Below are 14,603 nucleotides of genomic sequence, written 5' to 3'. Positions count from 1 at the left end.
CTGTGCTGCTTGATGTTATACCCAAATATCACCAGCAGATGGCAGCCTGACACTGCTGCAAAGTATCAAAATTGCTGCATTTCTGCTGGTAGGACTGTTTTGCCATGGTGTTAGATGTGATGTGGTTTGGTTAGACGTGGGATGTGGCATGCAGCTGATGAGAGAAACCAAATGCAATGCAGACGTAGAGAGTTTAGAAGATGTCTGTATTCAGATGCAAGCAGGATGATGATGTAAAGTGTGGTGTGATGCAGTGCAAGCTGGGATACTAACTGTCGAGGGATGCTTAGGAGATGAGGGGCAGGAGTCAGAGTCTGGAGAGCTCTGCTTGGGCGCCGGAGCACACTCCTAACAACAAGAGGCACAACATGATGAGTGGCTAATAACTAGCAGCTAACGAGGAGATACATGAAGACAGTCAGTCTGAGGTTAGTGAGGAGAGGAGAATGGATCAGAAACCTGGAGAGGAATCACAAGATAGTGTTAGATATTAGGGTAGGTCATCAGAAGATAAGGATGAAGGGAAGTTAGGTGCATGCTTTTGAGCATCTGAGGGAAAAGTGCATTAGATCAGTGTTAGAGAATGATTCCAAGACGCTGCTTCCTTCCTGTTTATCAGTGATAAGAACAAATCAGACGTCTTTGATTGCCGTATTACCACAGCTATTTAACAACTACAATTTAACGTTTATCAAAACGGATCATCTGTTGATTAGAGAGGAGGGGGGCCGGAGAGAGGGGAGGCTCTGCGTGGTACCAACTTTATCACGGTTAAGAGAGAGACGCAATCTCCTCTTGTGCGAGTGGGGAGTGAACCGCCAGAGTTTGAAAGAGAACTGCAACGAAAGCGCCACACAGTTAGCCTCCCATATGTTCTCCTCACTCTGAGTTTAAAGTTGATGTATGACAGAGTTCATTAACATTTAACATTCCTTTCTGTTTAAATGCACTGCACATCATTTTACAGAGAGAAAAAGAAGAAATGAATGAAATACTTCAAGTTACAAAGATGCCAAAAATAAAATATGACAGTAAAGTTTAGGTTGCATTATGGGGCATGTCGGATCCAGTGTTTTTGGAGCTTGACTCATATTAGTCAGGATATCTCGGCTTCCGTAGCTCCACTTTTGACCATTTCTTTTAGATTTGTCTCTTCACAACGTTATAAGAGCGCAATACTACAGTAAATCACTAGCGCATTATTTTAAGACATTATGTGTGCTGTAGTGGATCACCTTGCTCCATGAAAGTTATCTTAATTAATGCAAAACAGAAAGATCGCCGTCACTGTCTGATAACATTAGTAATGCACCAAGATCGTCAAGATTCCCAAATAAAAGAGAAAGATTAAGCCATTGTAAGCCTTTTCCTCTGTAGAGCTGAAAGGGTCATTAGTGCTTTGGGATTAAACTCACTGCCAATAAGACAGGTCATGGAAAGACCACATAAAAGCCTGTGGCGACAACAGTGTCTGTGTCCACACCTATCAGGCCCAAAAGTCAGCCATCTTCATCGTGCCTTACCTTATCGTTGAGGTCTAAGACGTAGGTGCTGTGTCTCCACTTGGTGAGGACGATGGGATCCTGCTGCTTCCTCTCCAGACTGCGACTCTTGGGAACCTCTCCGGACTGAGGGGAGATATTGTACTGTAGAAACAGAGAGGAGAGCAAACGTTTAGATGTCAAAAATTGCTAGATGGTAATTCTAGCTCACCCTTCAGTATCTTTTCTCTCCTCGCCCCCTACCTCTCCTTTTATTCTCCACAGCACCATTGGACAGAGGGACTTCCCTTACAGCCCAGGCATCGTCTTCAACAGTCCCCAGTAAAGTCCACTGAATATATCCATGCCCGCACTACTGCCCATTCAGCCTGAGAATGGTTTCTGATCTGCTCTCTAGATTAGCAAGAGCCAGTAATAGTCCGCCACCCACAGTTCAACACAAACTTAGCTCCCGTGTGAGCTCCTCAGACACTCATCCACTTACACTGACAGGACCAGTCTTAAGAAAACACACCAGGGGGGAGGAGGAGTCACATACATGTGTGTTACTGGGTCGTGGAGTTAAGTGATATAATGTGAGAAGATCTTCCATTTTCAAGAGAAGGAGATTACTTAAAATGGGCTGTGAATGGAAGACAAGAGAACATGGAGAGCTAATGTTCATAATATAATCTCACCTTAGGCAGCTCCCATTCTGACCTGGACCCATCAGCACTGTAGTAGTAAGGCCGGCCTTGTTCGTCCACATGTTTTATCCACTGCGAACACAAACACTAGTCAGTTTTCCAAACAGAAGGAAAACAGTATTTACAATTTATTTACAAACAATATACAGATACAGTATGCAGGGGTGAATCTAAACATGATCGACCCCGGGCCACTGTGATCAGTCTATTATTTGTGTGGTTAATCAATAGACTTCACCTTCTCCTGTGTGTATTCAGAGACGTAGAGCGTGTGTCCGTGTTCATCCAGCTCCTCAGACCAGCCTCTAGGGGGCGACCCGTACTGGCTGTCGGACTGACTCGAGTGGGTGCTGTGACAGTTCTCCTCTGAGGACAGCGGCTGACCGACAGAAGAACAGGTTTTATGAGCCATTCATGAAGACATTGTGAACCTTTTACTTTACTTGAGTATTTCTGTTTTATGCTCCTTTAAACTCATCCTTTAGCAGTAGGACCAACAGCCAGTTAGCTTAGCAGTAATGTTACAAAGACGTGTTATTACGTGTCCCAATGCTTTTCTTTCCAAGACACTCCCTGCGTAGTATTTAAGCGCTAGGATTGGCCAGGAGCCCATGCTCGTCAGTTGACATACACAAAGCTTACCAACAAAAACTTTATACGTAGTATAAATAGCAATAATCCATGTCTACCTAGGAAGTAGTTGTGGATTAATGGGTTAATCACAGGAATTGTACCTCAGAACCTGGGGTTCGATACCCCTATTTTTCAGACTTAGCTGATTTTTGGAGACGATATGGTTAGGGTTGGGAAAATATCATGATTTGGATTAAAATTAAAACCATTTCACAACATTAACCACTTGTCAATGGTCAAGGTTTGGTAATCCTAGCGCTTGAATGCTACGCAGGGTATGTCTGGCCATGAAACACAGTGAGAGCCATAAAAATGCTACAAAGACAGGAAAACTGACAACAAGGCACAATATAATAAGGTATTAATAAGTGTCTTCATGTTTCCATTCTTGCTAAGCAAAGCTAACCAGATGCTGCAACTACAACGTCACCATGCTGCTTATACAATGATGCATCTGTAATAATTACGCCTATAAACAGACTGATTAATCGGGCTGATCATCTGGCATTTCAAGATAACTGGAATCAGCTGATGAGGCCGATAAACAAAGAATGTCAACTGTCAAAGACACGTGCAGGTACCGCTGTCAGCGTGGCTGCTGGGAAACGATGTTACCTTGTGAATTTTGGGAAGGTGGTGATACCAGTCAGGTTCTGAAATCTACAGCATAAACCAATGTTTTTTTCTGTTTCATTAATAAAAACTGTCTGAAACAACATGTTACTGGTCAGGATAACCATGTATATTAGATTGTAATAAATACTGGAACTATACATGACTTTTCTCTGTTTTGATATTGCCATCATATATCATCTACTTAAAAACCTATATCGGTAGACCACAAATTATAGCTTCTACTTATAATAATTCTCGCCATTTAATACTGATATTTATTATACATTATAAATTGATTAATTAGTCTATTAATATATTTATTCATAATATAATGATATAAAACAGAAAACATCATTAACCTATCAATTTAGCACTCATTATATTCCAGTAATCCTATAATTAGCCATCCTCTCTCTAACATAATACTGCAATAAAATAAACCACCACACGGGGGCAGTGTTTGATAGTTAGGCAGGAAACTGCAACCTGACAGGAAACCATGACTTCCCCATATCAAAGGCGCTCTTGTTTCTCTACCTTCAGTAACCACAACACCATTTTAAAAGCCCTTTGAGGTCCACCACACCTTCACCGCAGCCTGTTTGTTTAAGAGCGACTGCCAGAGAATCCAATCACAGACTGTTTATGTCCTCCACCACTGTAACTTCAGCCCAGACTTTTTCTCACATACAAACTGAACACCTGCATCGTGATCACACCTAGTGTTTGATTGAGGGGTGGAAAAAGACCAGAAGTCTATGTGTCTCACAGTTCGATGTCTTTTTACAGTCCATATGAAATGCAAGCACATGAAGAAATGGCTTTATCTGGCTCAAGCATCCCTCACCTCACTCTCTGCTGTGCCCTGGCCGTCTCCTCGGATGCTGCTGGTGCTCCCGCTCGTGTCTCTGGTGCGCGGCGGCTTCCAGGTCCGCTCTCCGGTGGCACGGTTGTAGTAGAAATGCCTGCCGCTCAGGTCTTTGTGGGTCTCCCAGTCGCCCAGGATGTGGAGAGGGGAGCTGGAGGGGACGGGCGGCAGACTGGACTGAGAGATCTTCAGCTCCTGGAGGTTGGTGTAGACCGGGGAGTCGGACCGGCCCTGACCTGTGGGTGATGTTGTCTGGTGGAGGGAAGGAGAAAAGGAGAGAGGTCAGATCACGTACACTTCTGCACGACTCTTTTTATTAAAGATCTGAACATTCTACTTTTTCATGTTTTTCAGCAGATACTCCCTAACGTCTCCAGAGACTTTGACTGTCCTGATTTTCCCCTGAAAATTGAATGATAGGAATTCCCTAACCAGAAAGAGCCCTGAAATCCCACCAGAGTCTGCTGATACTTCTGAGATATAAGTATCTGTAGGAATGTTGGTCCTGTCCAGCACAGAAACCAGCAGCTATCACATCCTGGACCGGACTATGGAATGTAACCGTCAAACGTTTGAATCACAAACATGCACATTCAGCGGCAAAAATCAGACCTGCTGTACATAAACCCAACTTCTCTTTCTAAGAGCACGAAGGTGAGGCAGTGAGTTATGAGTCTCTGACGGTCTGCACGGCAGGATGCAGCTGCTGATCAAATCAGACGCCACATGTGGTTTGCAGATATTTTAAAACCATATCAATCCGATTCTAATCATGGACTCAGCACAGTTACATAATCCTTTATCCGTCTAAACCTAGCCCCTACCCCTCACCCTGTCCAGCACTACTTAGCTTCAAAGTGTTACAAAGTTACAAAAAGAGCAGCTCAGATTAATCAATTACTTGTTAACTATTAAATTAATCAATTTAAGTAATTTTTTAAGAAGAGGTCTGTTTGTGAACATCTTTAGTTTTCAGCCTTGACCTCTGAACCAACATAAATCCCTGCTTTACCTAAATCCCAGATCTAAGCAGCTAAAATAACTATTTTAAGTACAGAATGCCTTGTATGTCAAGAGTAAAACTTATAAAAGTCCTGTAAGTGACACGGAACCGAAGGAGAGAAGCTAAAATTGGACCAATGTGCGATCTATGCCTAGCTTGTGTTAAAAGCTCTGGGCCAGCTAGAGAACATATACAGAGGCAGGTGATCAAAGTGTTAGTGGCGACCAGAGTGAAAGCAGCGCAGGGAGCTGCGCTGAGCAGTCGTACAATGAAATACAAGCCAGGAAGTGCAGTAGCAGCAGTAACAGATAATGCGTTTAAAGGCTTATCAGAGCAGATTTTACAGCTCAAGTTATCAACGTGGCAACTATGTTGTCTTTCGATTGCGAGGTAGACGAGATAATCCACCAGAAATGTGAGTTTGCATGAGTTTGTTTTGCTAACGCAGCGCCCTGCCGGATGATGTTGCATTGTAGACAGAGTTGAGCCAGGTTCAACTTTTTGATGGATGACCCTGCGCTGGCACCCTCACTTCAAATAAATGACGTGGCTTAATAAAGAGACGTGACCTAATAAAAGCATGCATGACTTTTTTTTTAAATATTTATTCTTCGTGGGCTTTTCCCCTTATTAGATAGGAAAGGCTGAAGATATAGAGGACAGATGGAGAGGGAGGGATGACACGCATCAAAGGGCCAAACCCATGGCTGCTGCAGCAAGCACTAAGCCTTGGTTCATGGGGCGCCAGCTCCACCAGGTGAGCTATCTGGCTGCGCGTAAAATCTTCTCTAAACAAATAGACGAAGTCATTCTCGTTAGCAATGATACAGAATCTACAACGAGTGAGTAGATAGTTAGAGCTGCAATGATTAGTAGATTAGTCGTCAACTATTAAATGAATCGCCAACTAGTTTTTATAATTGATTAATCGTTCTCAGTCATTTTTGGAAGAAAAAAATTATTATCATTATTTCAACACTTATTTTTTGGTTTCTTTAGTCCACTATGAATAACACAAGACATTTGAGGACATCACCGTGGTCTTTGGGAAATCAATTAAACAAGAAAATGATTAACAGATTAATGGATAATGAAGATAATTATTAGTTGCAGCCCCACAAATAGTAGATTCAGTATTTTGACAAGATACTTGTTGCAGTCCCTTTTCTGTTTTCCGACAAAGCAAGCTCCTTGGCAACCATGCTGGCCATAAAGAATGCTGAATATTGCACAAAAAAGGTTGGTTAAAAAAAGAAGAAGAGTGGGGAAACAAGCAGAATGTATGAAATGCATAGAAAAGAGGAAGTGGAGGAGATAAGATAAGAATCTACATCTGAGCAAAGAGCTGGTGTCAAGTGTTAATAAATAGAAAACTCAATGAGTAGCATTAGAGTACTACAGAAGAATTATTAAACAGCCTGCTTTGTGTTGAGAACATGGACCAAATGTACTCAAGTTATTCCACATCACTTAGCTGCATACATTTGACTGGACTCACTGCAGTTTTCTTTTCTAAATGACTTAATAACCCGAGTCAACACAGTAAACTCAATCACAAACGTGGCCCCGCTGTGTCAGTGCAGACAAACTTCAAAGACAGTGATTTTTGAAAACTTGGCAGCATCCGAAGGTCACTCCACAAAAGCCAAAATGCTCAGTTTCCGTGGCTACAGCTCAGCTTAACGCCGTTGTGAATGCTTCTGAAAAATATTTTGGGGGCTTTGGAGTCTCTGAGACGGATGCCAGCCTTGGGTCTCTCTAGAGGAGATCCAGCACCAGACATTCTGTGAAACACAGAGCAGATGAATAGCCGAGCAGAAAAGAGATGGATTGGGGGTTGTGCCAGCACCACACCTCCCCCCTCGGTTTGTTACAGGTGAGGAATGTGGGGGTGGAACGCACTTCAGTCAGGAGGATTTGAACCGTTTTCAGGACACAGATGGGACTTCCTGCCGCTCTTGGAATAACAGGAATATTTTTCACATAAATGATTATTTAATATCCTGCACACATGCTGGAGCAGAGGAAAGGTTTCAGCGGTGTCCTGCTGTTTTCAGTTAGGTTTGCCCGCTGTTTCTCAGTTTCAGTCCAACACACAGCAAGTGCTCGAGCACGGAGGCAAACCGCTGAGAGATGATGGTTTGGTTGAACTTGGGTTCAGACTCATCAGTCACAACCAGAATGGAGCCAGTGTGCTGCAGCTTTAATTGGGTTTTTAGGGAATAATGTGGTAACCATCAAGTCTAAATGCAGATGATTGAGTGTGGCCTGAGAGTGAGGCTGGGGTCAAATCCATTTAGATTCCACTCAGGCCAGACAGACCAAACTGCATCCGGTGGAGGAGTAATTAACAAGCTTTAACGTCCATTTTGACAGAAGTTAAACCAAAACATTTTCCTGCGGTCTCCACTATCATTTAGACAGTAATTTAACAATCATTTTGGACAGAGCGGAGTGTGCAGACAGCCTATTACTGCGCAGGCCCACTGTTGACATGCATACTGCACATGTCACAATCATTTACTCTCATAATGTTCATTCCTTCTAGAACTGTACTTAAAGAGGCAGTTTAGCTATTCAGTATGGCACCACTGTAAAGTTAGGATGTGGCCAGAGACTTAAAAAGAGTGGTTGAAATTGAAGCAGCAGACACTAAGTTATCTTGACTTTTATGGATTAAGATAAAAAAAAAAACCTAGATCAAACACTTCCCATAATGCAACTCAGTGCAGTTTCAGTATGGTCACAGGGATTATTATTTTGGACTTGACAAAAGCACCCTGCAGAGCCACAGAAGTTATTATACAACTTCCACAGGCTGAGCAGGACTCCCTATATGGATCTTAATGTGTAGAAAGTGTGGAGTCACACTGACGCACACAAACTTCTACTGAGAACGTAGACACCGTCCAATATCAATATGGAGAGTAAAAAACTAAATCAATACAATATACATCAGCTGGTATTTGTTTTTAGCAACATGCTAACAATAGGTGTAGCTCTAGGGATAAAAAATGTCCGTCCACCTAGACCAAAAACTAATGACATTCCCATCAGCCTCAGCAGTACTTAGTGTTGAGTGCTAATTAGCAAATGTTAGCATGCTACCACGCTAAACCAAGAGGATGAGCTAGGTAAACATTGTAATTGTGAACATGTTAGCGTTTAGCTCAAAGGACCATAATCTACAGCCTCACAGAACTGCTGGCATGGCTGTCGGGCTCTAGTAGCACCACGAAAGGGTTTTTTTGTGTGAGTGGGTGTCTGTTTTCTCTCTCAGGCATGCACATGGGGACACAGATGCACAGTGTACAGTGTGTGCACTCGGGTGACACACATTGCTGCCAATGGTGTCACACTATTCCACTGATCTACAGGTGGCTGTAACGCACCACAAAACACAAAGGCCATGAAGAACAAGACCGCAAGCTATTGACCATAGATGTAAACAATTCAGGATTTAAAATACTTCAGCGTTGCAAATGTATGAGGAAGAAAATGCACTTGACATGTTTGTTAGAGCTCAAGCATGCAGACAATGAGTTTTGGTGAGTAACTCTGAAAGCAAACATAACTTTTCCACAGTCCACAGGCTTCCTTTAATTAGACATGTAATTCGATCTCGGCATAACTCGGGTAAAGGGACACGTCTAAGTTTTATGTTGAAACCTCTACACACAAACTTTTCTTGAAAAGAATCATTTAAAGTTGATAAAGAATTGTGTTTTCCCTGGTGGACAGATTATGTCATGAAGACAGTTTCTAAATTATCTCAAATATAAATTGTCAATTTATCACCCGACACAGCACTAACTCTATATCTTTAAAAAAATCTTTTTAGAAAGAAAAATGGATGACTAACTGCTCCCTTGGGTAACAAACTCAAAATAGAAGCGATGTCAAGAGACAAAGGGTGCCCTCTTTTTCAGAAACATTCTGTATCAGACAGAAAGGCCTTATGCAATGTGCACCATATGCTGAGAGAGAGAGGTCCGACACATGCCTGCAATAGCAGAAAGCACTTCTCTACAGTAAATGTTTCATTGAACTCAACATCAAGTGTTTCACTGGCAGACTGCAGTCACATAGTGTCTGCTAGTTTCTGACGGGCAAACTTTTGTTAGGACCTTATTAATGCTACCTGGAATTCAATTTAACAGTTTAAACAGAACAAAGACGACCATGCCTGCCAGCGTCTGATGGAAAGTTCTATAAATGGACAGTTTGAGGAAAAAGGACACCGGGAAATTAATTGTTATGGGACATGAAATCCATCTGTTGGCAAAGCAGACGCCTCCCTCTTCTGTATTCATCCAAGAGTGGACACAGTGCACAGATACCTGGCAGGGTAAAAATATCACCTTCAAGACTTTTTCCAACAAATCCACATATTATCAGGTCCCTATCTGTTGTGTCACCTTGTTTCCAGGGCTGCACACAAACACGTCGTCATCATCCTCGCTTGCTCTCCTGTACCCTCTGAATATACTGAATGCACGACGCATGGCGATGCACGGTGGCCATCAACAGTGGCAGGACACACGCTGACCTCCTGTGGCTTCACCTCACTCCAACACACACAAAATTTCCTTTTTCCTCTCGGTCCTCCTGGCTGTGTAACAGTCTGGTTCAAGGTAGGGAATCTGAGACTGACTGTGACAGAGGCAAAGGGGAACCGGATCTCTCTGCCTCAAATAACACACAGCACAACACACAAACTCATTTAACACAACAGGAAATGACAGTGAAAAAAAGCCAAAGCTTCCTCTATCAGTGTGATTCTGTGCATTTGAGTCGAACTGGATGACAGACGTGTGTTGACACACCGGCAGTTGAGACCTTTTCACCAGAGTCCACTCTCTATATTTAACCTGGCTGCCACACACCAGAGTGGGGAGACTCAGTGTGTCGAGGGAAGACAATACCACTGATCACTAGTGCGTGGGCGCTCCGTCCTGCTCTCATCTTTCACCTGAACAAATGAGTGCTAAGAAGACGAGTGACTCAGGAACAGTGTATTGGCAAAGTTATTGCCCAGTTTGAAGGGCAAAAGAACCTTCACCTTTAATGGCTGAGGCGAGGAACTGATAAAGTATATTAGTGTAAATAATCCCATGAAAAGGAGCACACTAGTGTCCGTTTTTAAAGTACCATTATCCACTTCAACAGTTACCTAGTCATTTTGCAATATGTGTTGTAATGTTACTAAGATCTTTCAACATTACAGTACAAGATTTTTGTACATGCTTTACAGACTATATTGGTTGTATTGTTTAATAACCTCTAACAGTAAGTTTAAAAGGGTTTTATTTTTATTAGTGATAGGGCTGTGTATTGGATACAGTACGTATCACGATGAAGGGGTTATGATTCAATATACTGCCATATATTGCTACTGTAACCAAAACAGTGGGATCTATATTTGTATTCATCAAAGTCGCTCTAACATTCAACATAACAGACCTCAGTTTACGCTCTCAACACTGCTATGTAGCAGTTGGAGGTTCTAACACAAAAATCAATACAGTATTCAATATAATTGAATCGATATATCACAATACAATATTTTCTTACACTCCTCATGAGTGACGGACATTATGTAATCATAAACCCAGATCTACTGCTACTCATACACGTTGCAGACAGTAAATACTAGTTAGGCAGACTGGTTGATATGGCAACACTGATTTCTGATGATGATATATTTCAATATTCATACTAAAGAATATGTAATATAAAGTGTGTCAAAGTTACAATGTAATAGATATAACAGATATTATCAGCTCATGCACTCTCATAACAACAACAAAAAAAACTCACTAATCTTCTACACATGCATGTCTGTGGTCAGTGAAGACGAGTCCTTCCCACAATGCACTGGCAGTCTTGTCGATGTCTGCCTGATTGTGAATCTCTCCTCGCTGTATTGTCATAGGCAGATTCCTGGCTATGGTTTGAAGTGAATGAGATGTGTCAGAGAGCTGGGAGGCAGGGGATCAAGACCCGGGTCTCTGACAGGTAATTAAAAATAGAGAGGACCTGAGGGGCGGGGGGATAGGGGGGGATTGCTCGTACAGCTCGGGGGAGAGAGGTGTGTATGAGCGATGGATGAAGTGAAAGGCAGGAGTGAGGAGAGAGATGTGCTGTTGAATGCAGAGCAGAGTGGTCTGTCTGTACAGCTGTGATGAATGAGTTTCAGACTACAGGCCAGTACAGTATAGAATCCCTGCAAACTGCATTAGAATGCATTATGCAGCCTGGAGAGTGTGTAGGCACACCCGGCATGGAAATGTGTGATTAATTCAACTCAAGGGTCTAATGGAGTGTGTGAAGGCAGAGGGGAACAGCAAAAGCAAAAGGACTGATGAGAATTGGCTCTCTAACGGAGCCCGATGAGATTATGCTCTGTAGCGTGGAACACAGTTTACTGTGGCCTTTGTATTTATCGCCAGGTTGGGAATACTACTCTGTGTTTCCCCCCTTCCTCCCCCTCCTCCGGTCTATCCAGCGTCCTGTCCCACTGTGCTTGTACAATCACTAGAAAATGCCTGAGCCTCCCATAAATTATTCTGCATGTAAAGGAGTGCAGGTCAGGGTGAGGCCAGCATGCGATGTGGGGCTGGCAGTTGCGCACCGAGTCCACAAGGTGTCTCTCTCGGGTTGGGAGGGAGGATGGGGAGCAGGCGCGCTGGTGAGTGGGTGGGAGTCTCCATCAAATGCATCTGTCCACGAGGAGAGTAGCGTGAGGGGGAGGGCTTTCTCTCCGAGCACACATGGCAACCCACTCTGCAGCATCTCCACGCTGCACTTTGAGGCGTTATGAGGCGTTAAATCACTGAATGCCTCAACCCCAGAATATATTACTGACCTGCTGGTGCAATATGAAACTGTCAAACCTCTCAAGGGTTCAGTGCACTTGAAATGAAACAAGTCATACAATGTTTCACCTGACCACCTCTGAAGGTCTACATGGACACAACTAAAGTTTAAAAAGGCTCATATCCTCCTGATCTCTCTCCAAGAACTTCCTGCTTTTGAGTGTCTCTATGTGATGACTTGAAGCGACAGTAACAGCGCACACTTGGACATCCTCCCCTTAAAACACACTCATGGCGTTACACTACACAGTAACAGAAGTAGTTGTGTGAAGAATGAAAAGAGACCTTGAGAGAGTTCAAACCCCGCCTACTCTCACAACCCTTTCATTAAGAGGCTGTGATTGATGGATTTTCTTTTCCGGAAAGTTAAAAGTGACAAGGTAAGATTCTTGGACCCAGCCCCCTACCCAATTCTGACAAGCACTTTGTTTTAAGCATACAGTGGCTTGCTTGCTGTTCACACAGTACCAATAAAAACAAAAGCTGGATGAAGGTCTATTTAATAGCGCTACACCAATAAACTGGCTGGCAGGCAGATATATCAGCCAGTATTAGCTGATTGCAGAGAGATTTGACAAAACAATACTGTAATAAATGCTATCTGCATATATATTTTACAACTGTTAGAGGTGTTGACAACTGTATGGTTGATAATGGAGGCTGCAGTTATTGGTGCGGTTGTATTACATTGTGTTATATTGAGATATTTAGTCTTCCACATTCACAGTATAGATTATTATTATTATCATTCCATTAATTTCATAATTTAATTAATACTTAATAATTACTTTGCAGATTTATATTATTAATACAACATAAATCAACTAATAAATTATTTACTTTTATTGCCAATACTTTTGGGTTTTTAATAAAGATTTTGAATACAGGACTTTTACTTGTAATAGTTTTTTTACACTGTAGTATTGCTACATTAAGTAAACAGCTTTGATATGTTTAATAAAAGAGAATTTTTCAAGGCCGGTAATCAGTCTACCCCCAGTGACTAATATGACTGTATGCCTACAGGTCCACATATACTTTGTTTTCCATTCTCTTTAATATCCTTTCAAATAATAGTCTTACACGATTTGCACAATTAAATCACAAACATCTTTAAAATTCACTGACAGCCTCTCCAGTCTCGATTTGTCTTTGATTCTTTTGGTTTTAATTCTTTAAGCTAAAATGTTTGTACAGCACTTTCAAACTGCCTCAGTGTGAGTCATGCCAAATAAATAGCTTGCCAAATACATGTGGAAGCATTAGTCAGACACAGTCTGAACACACACACACACACACACACACACACACACACACACACACAGATCTTATCTAAAGGTGACCGCTTTTCATGTTAAAGGGTGCAGACGCAAATAAATAAAAAAGTGTGTGTGTGACTGCAGAATTATTCTGGGTTTAGTTTAAAAGGTCTTCCCATCTTCTGTCACAGATGGGGACTGCATCGATGTCACACCTCAGAGCGTGGTGCATTTCCCCTAACTACGTTACATAATGTGATTGTGTAATTGAATTAGACGAAAGCAGGTTAAAGGAAGTGTGGTGGGGTTGCATGGTGACTGACGGATCTGCATCCGTGACCATGGTGACACCTATCAGGCAGGCAAGCAGAGGAGTGTTTGAAGATGGGTTAGAGGGGAGGCGGGGGGGAGCACACACCACCTCCGAGCCAATGCATCAATCCACTCCACTCCCTCTGTTCTTTTGTCCTCAGTCCTCTCATCTTTCTCCGCTGACCTCTCCCCACCTCCTTCATCTCTCACTTCTGTTTCCCCTTCTCTAGCGCACACACACAGCAAACACTCCCTGCCCTTTTCCTCTGCTGCATCCTCAGATTATCATGCGCAGGCACCCTCTTTGGCCATCCTCTCTGCCCCCTCCCAGGCTCAGCCAACGCCCCACTCCTCCTCTCCCCCTCTCGGCTCCAGGAGCTATGATGCTGATCATGATGGTTGTGTCCATATGACCAGATTAACCTACATTTCCACCTCACTGGGTGTCAGACCACATTCGCCCACTCCCCCATCATCACATTTGTGACATTTCACAAGCCAAAGCCCCCCTGTCTCTCCACAATCTGACACAGAAATGCATCAACATGAACACACGAGCAGATGCTTACAAATCATACACAGTGATCCTGACTTTCCTTAGCAACCAGTTCCAGCCTTGTACTGTAGTTCAACGAGGCGGGGGAAAAAAAAGATTGAATAGTGAGTGTGGGTAGAAAATGTTAATGGAATTCGAAAATTGACTTCACTCACAAATGCAACTCTCGCACATACACGGGTCAGCAAAACATGACCGGGGTTTGTAAGCGAAAGCACAAAAAATCCAGCGAAATCCTAGTATGAAAGTGAGTCAGCATCTTTTCACTCGTCAGGATGACGACAGCTACTT

The 14,603-nt window shown here is 42.7% G+C and overlaps 1 protein-coding gene and 1 long non-coding RNA gene across 12 annotated transcripts in view; one reads left to right on the top strand and one right to left on the bottom strand.

Moving 5' to 3' along the window:
* The window catches only part of arhgap12b (Rho GTPase activating protein 12b), a 56,398-nt gene that overhangs the window by 9,434 nt on the left and 32,361 nt on the right, over positions 1 to 14,603 (bottom strand). For 5 of the 11 annotated variants that reach the window (XM_051411329.1, XM_051411330.1, XM_051411333.1 and 2 more), the window contains 6 exons: positions 4,284 to 4,556; positions 2,427 to 2,567; positions 2,180 to 2,260; positions 1,524 to 1,646; positions 762 to 836; positions 274 to 348 (listed from right to left, as the gene is read on the bottom strand). In XM_051411329.1, coding sequence (XP_051267289.1) covers positions 274 to 348; positions 762 to 836; positions 1,524 to 1,646; positions 2,180 to 2,260; positions 2,427 to 2,567; positions 4,284 to 4,556 — 768 coding nt within the window. Of the gene's footprint in view, positions 1 to 273; positions 349 to 761; positions 837 to 1,523; positions 1,647 to 2,179; positions 2,261 to 2,426; positions 2,568 to 4,283; positions 4,557 to 9,725; positions 9,983 to 14,603 lie in introns of those variants that run through there. The other 6 variants (XM_051411332.1, XM_051411331.1, XM_051411336.1 and 3 more) reach the window with 3 other exon arrangements.
* On the top strand, positions 342 to 3,594 carry LOC127369709 (uncharacterized). Its single transcript, XR_007886107.1, has 2 exons — positions 342 to 428; positions 1,767 to 3,594. It is a non-coding gene; the product is annotated as an uncharacterized LOC127369709 (long non-coding RNA).

This window comes from Dicentrarchus labrax, unplaced genomic scaffold (genome assembly GCF_905237075.1).
Source record: "Dicentrarchus labrax unplaced genomic scaffold, dlabrax2021, whole genome shotgun sequence".
Classification (NCBI taxonomy): domain Eukaryota; kingdom Metazoa; phylum Chordata; class Actinopteri; family Moronidae; genus Dicentrarchus; species Dicentrarchus labrax.
Note: the sequence above shows the minus strand (reverse complement) of the source record. Positions and strands in the feature narration are given on the sequence as shown.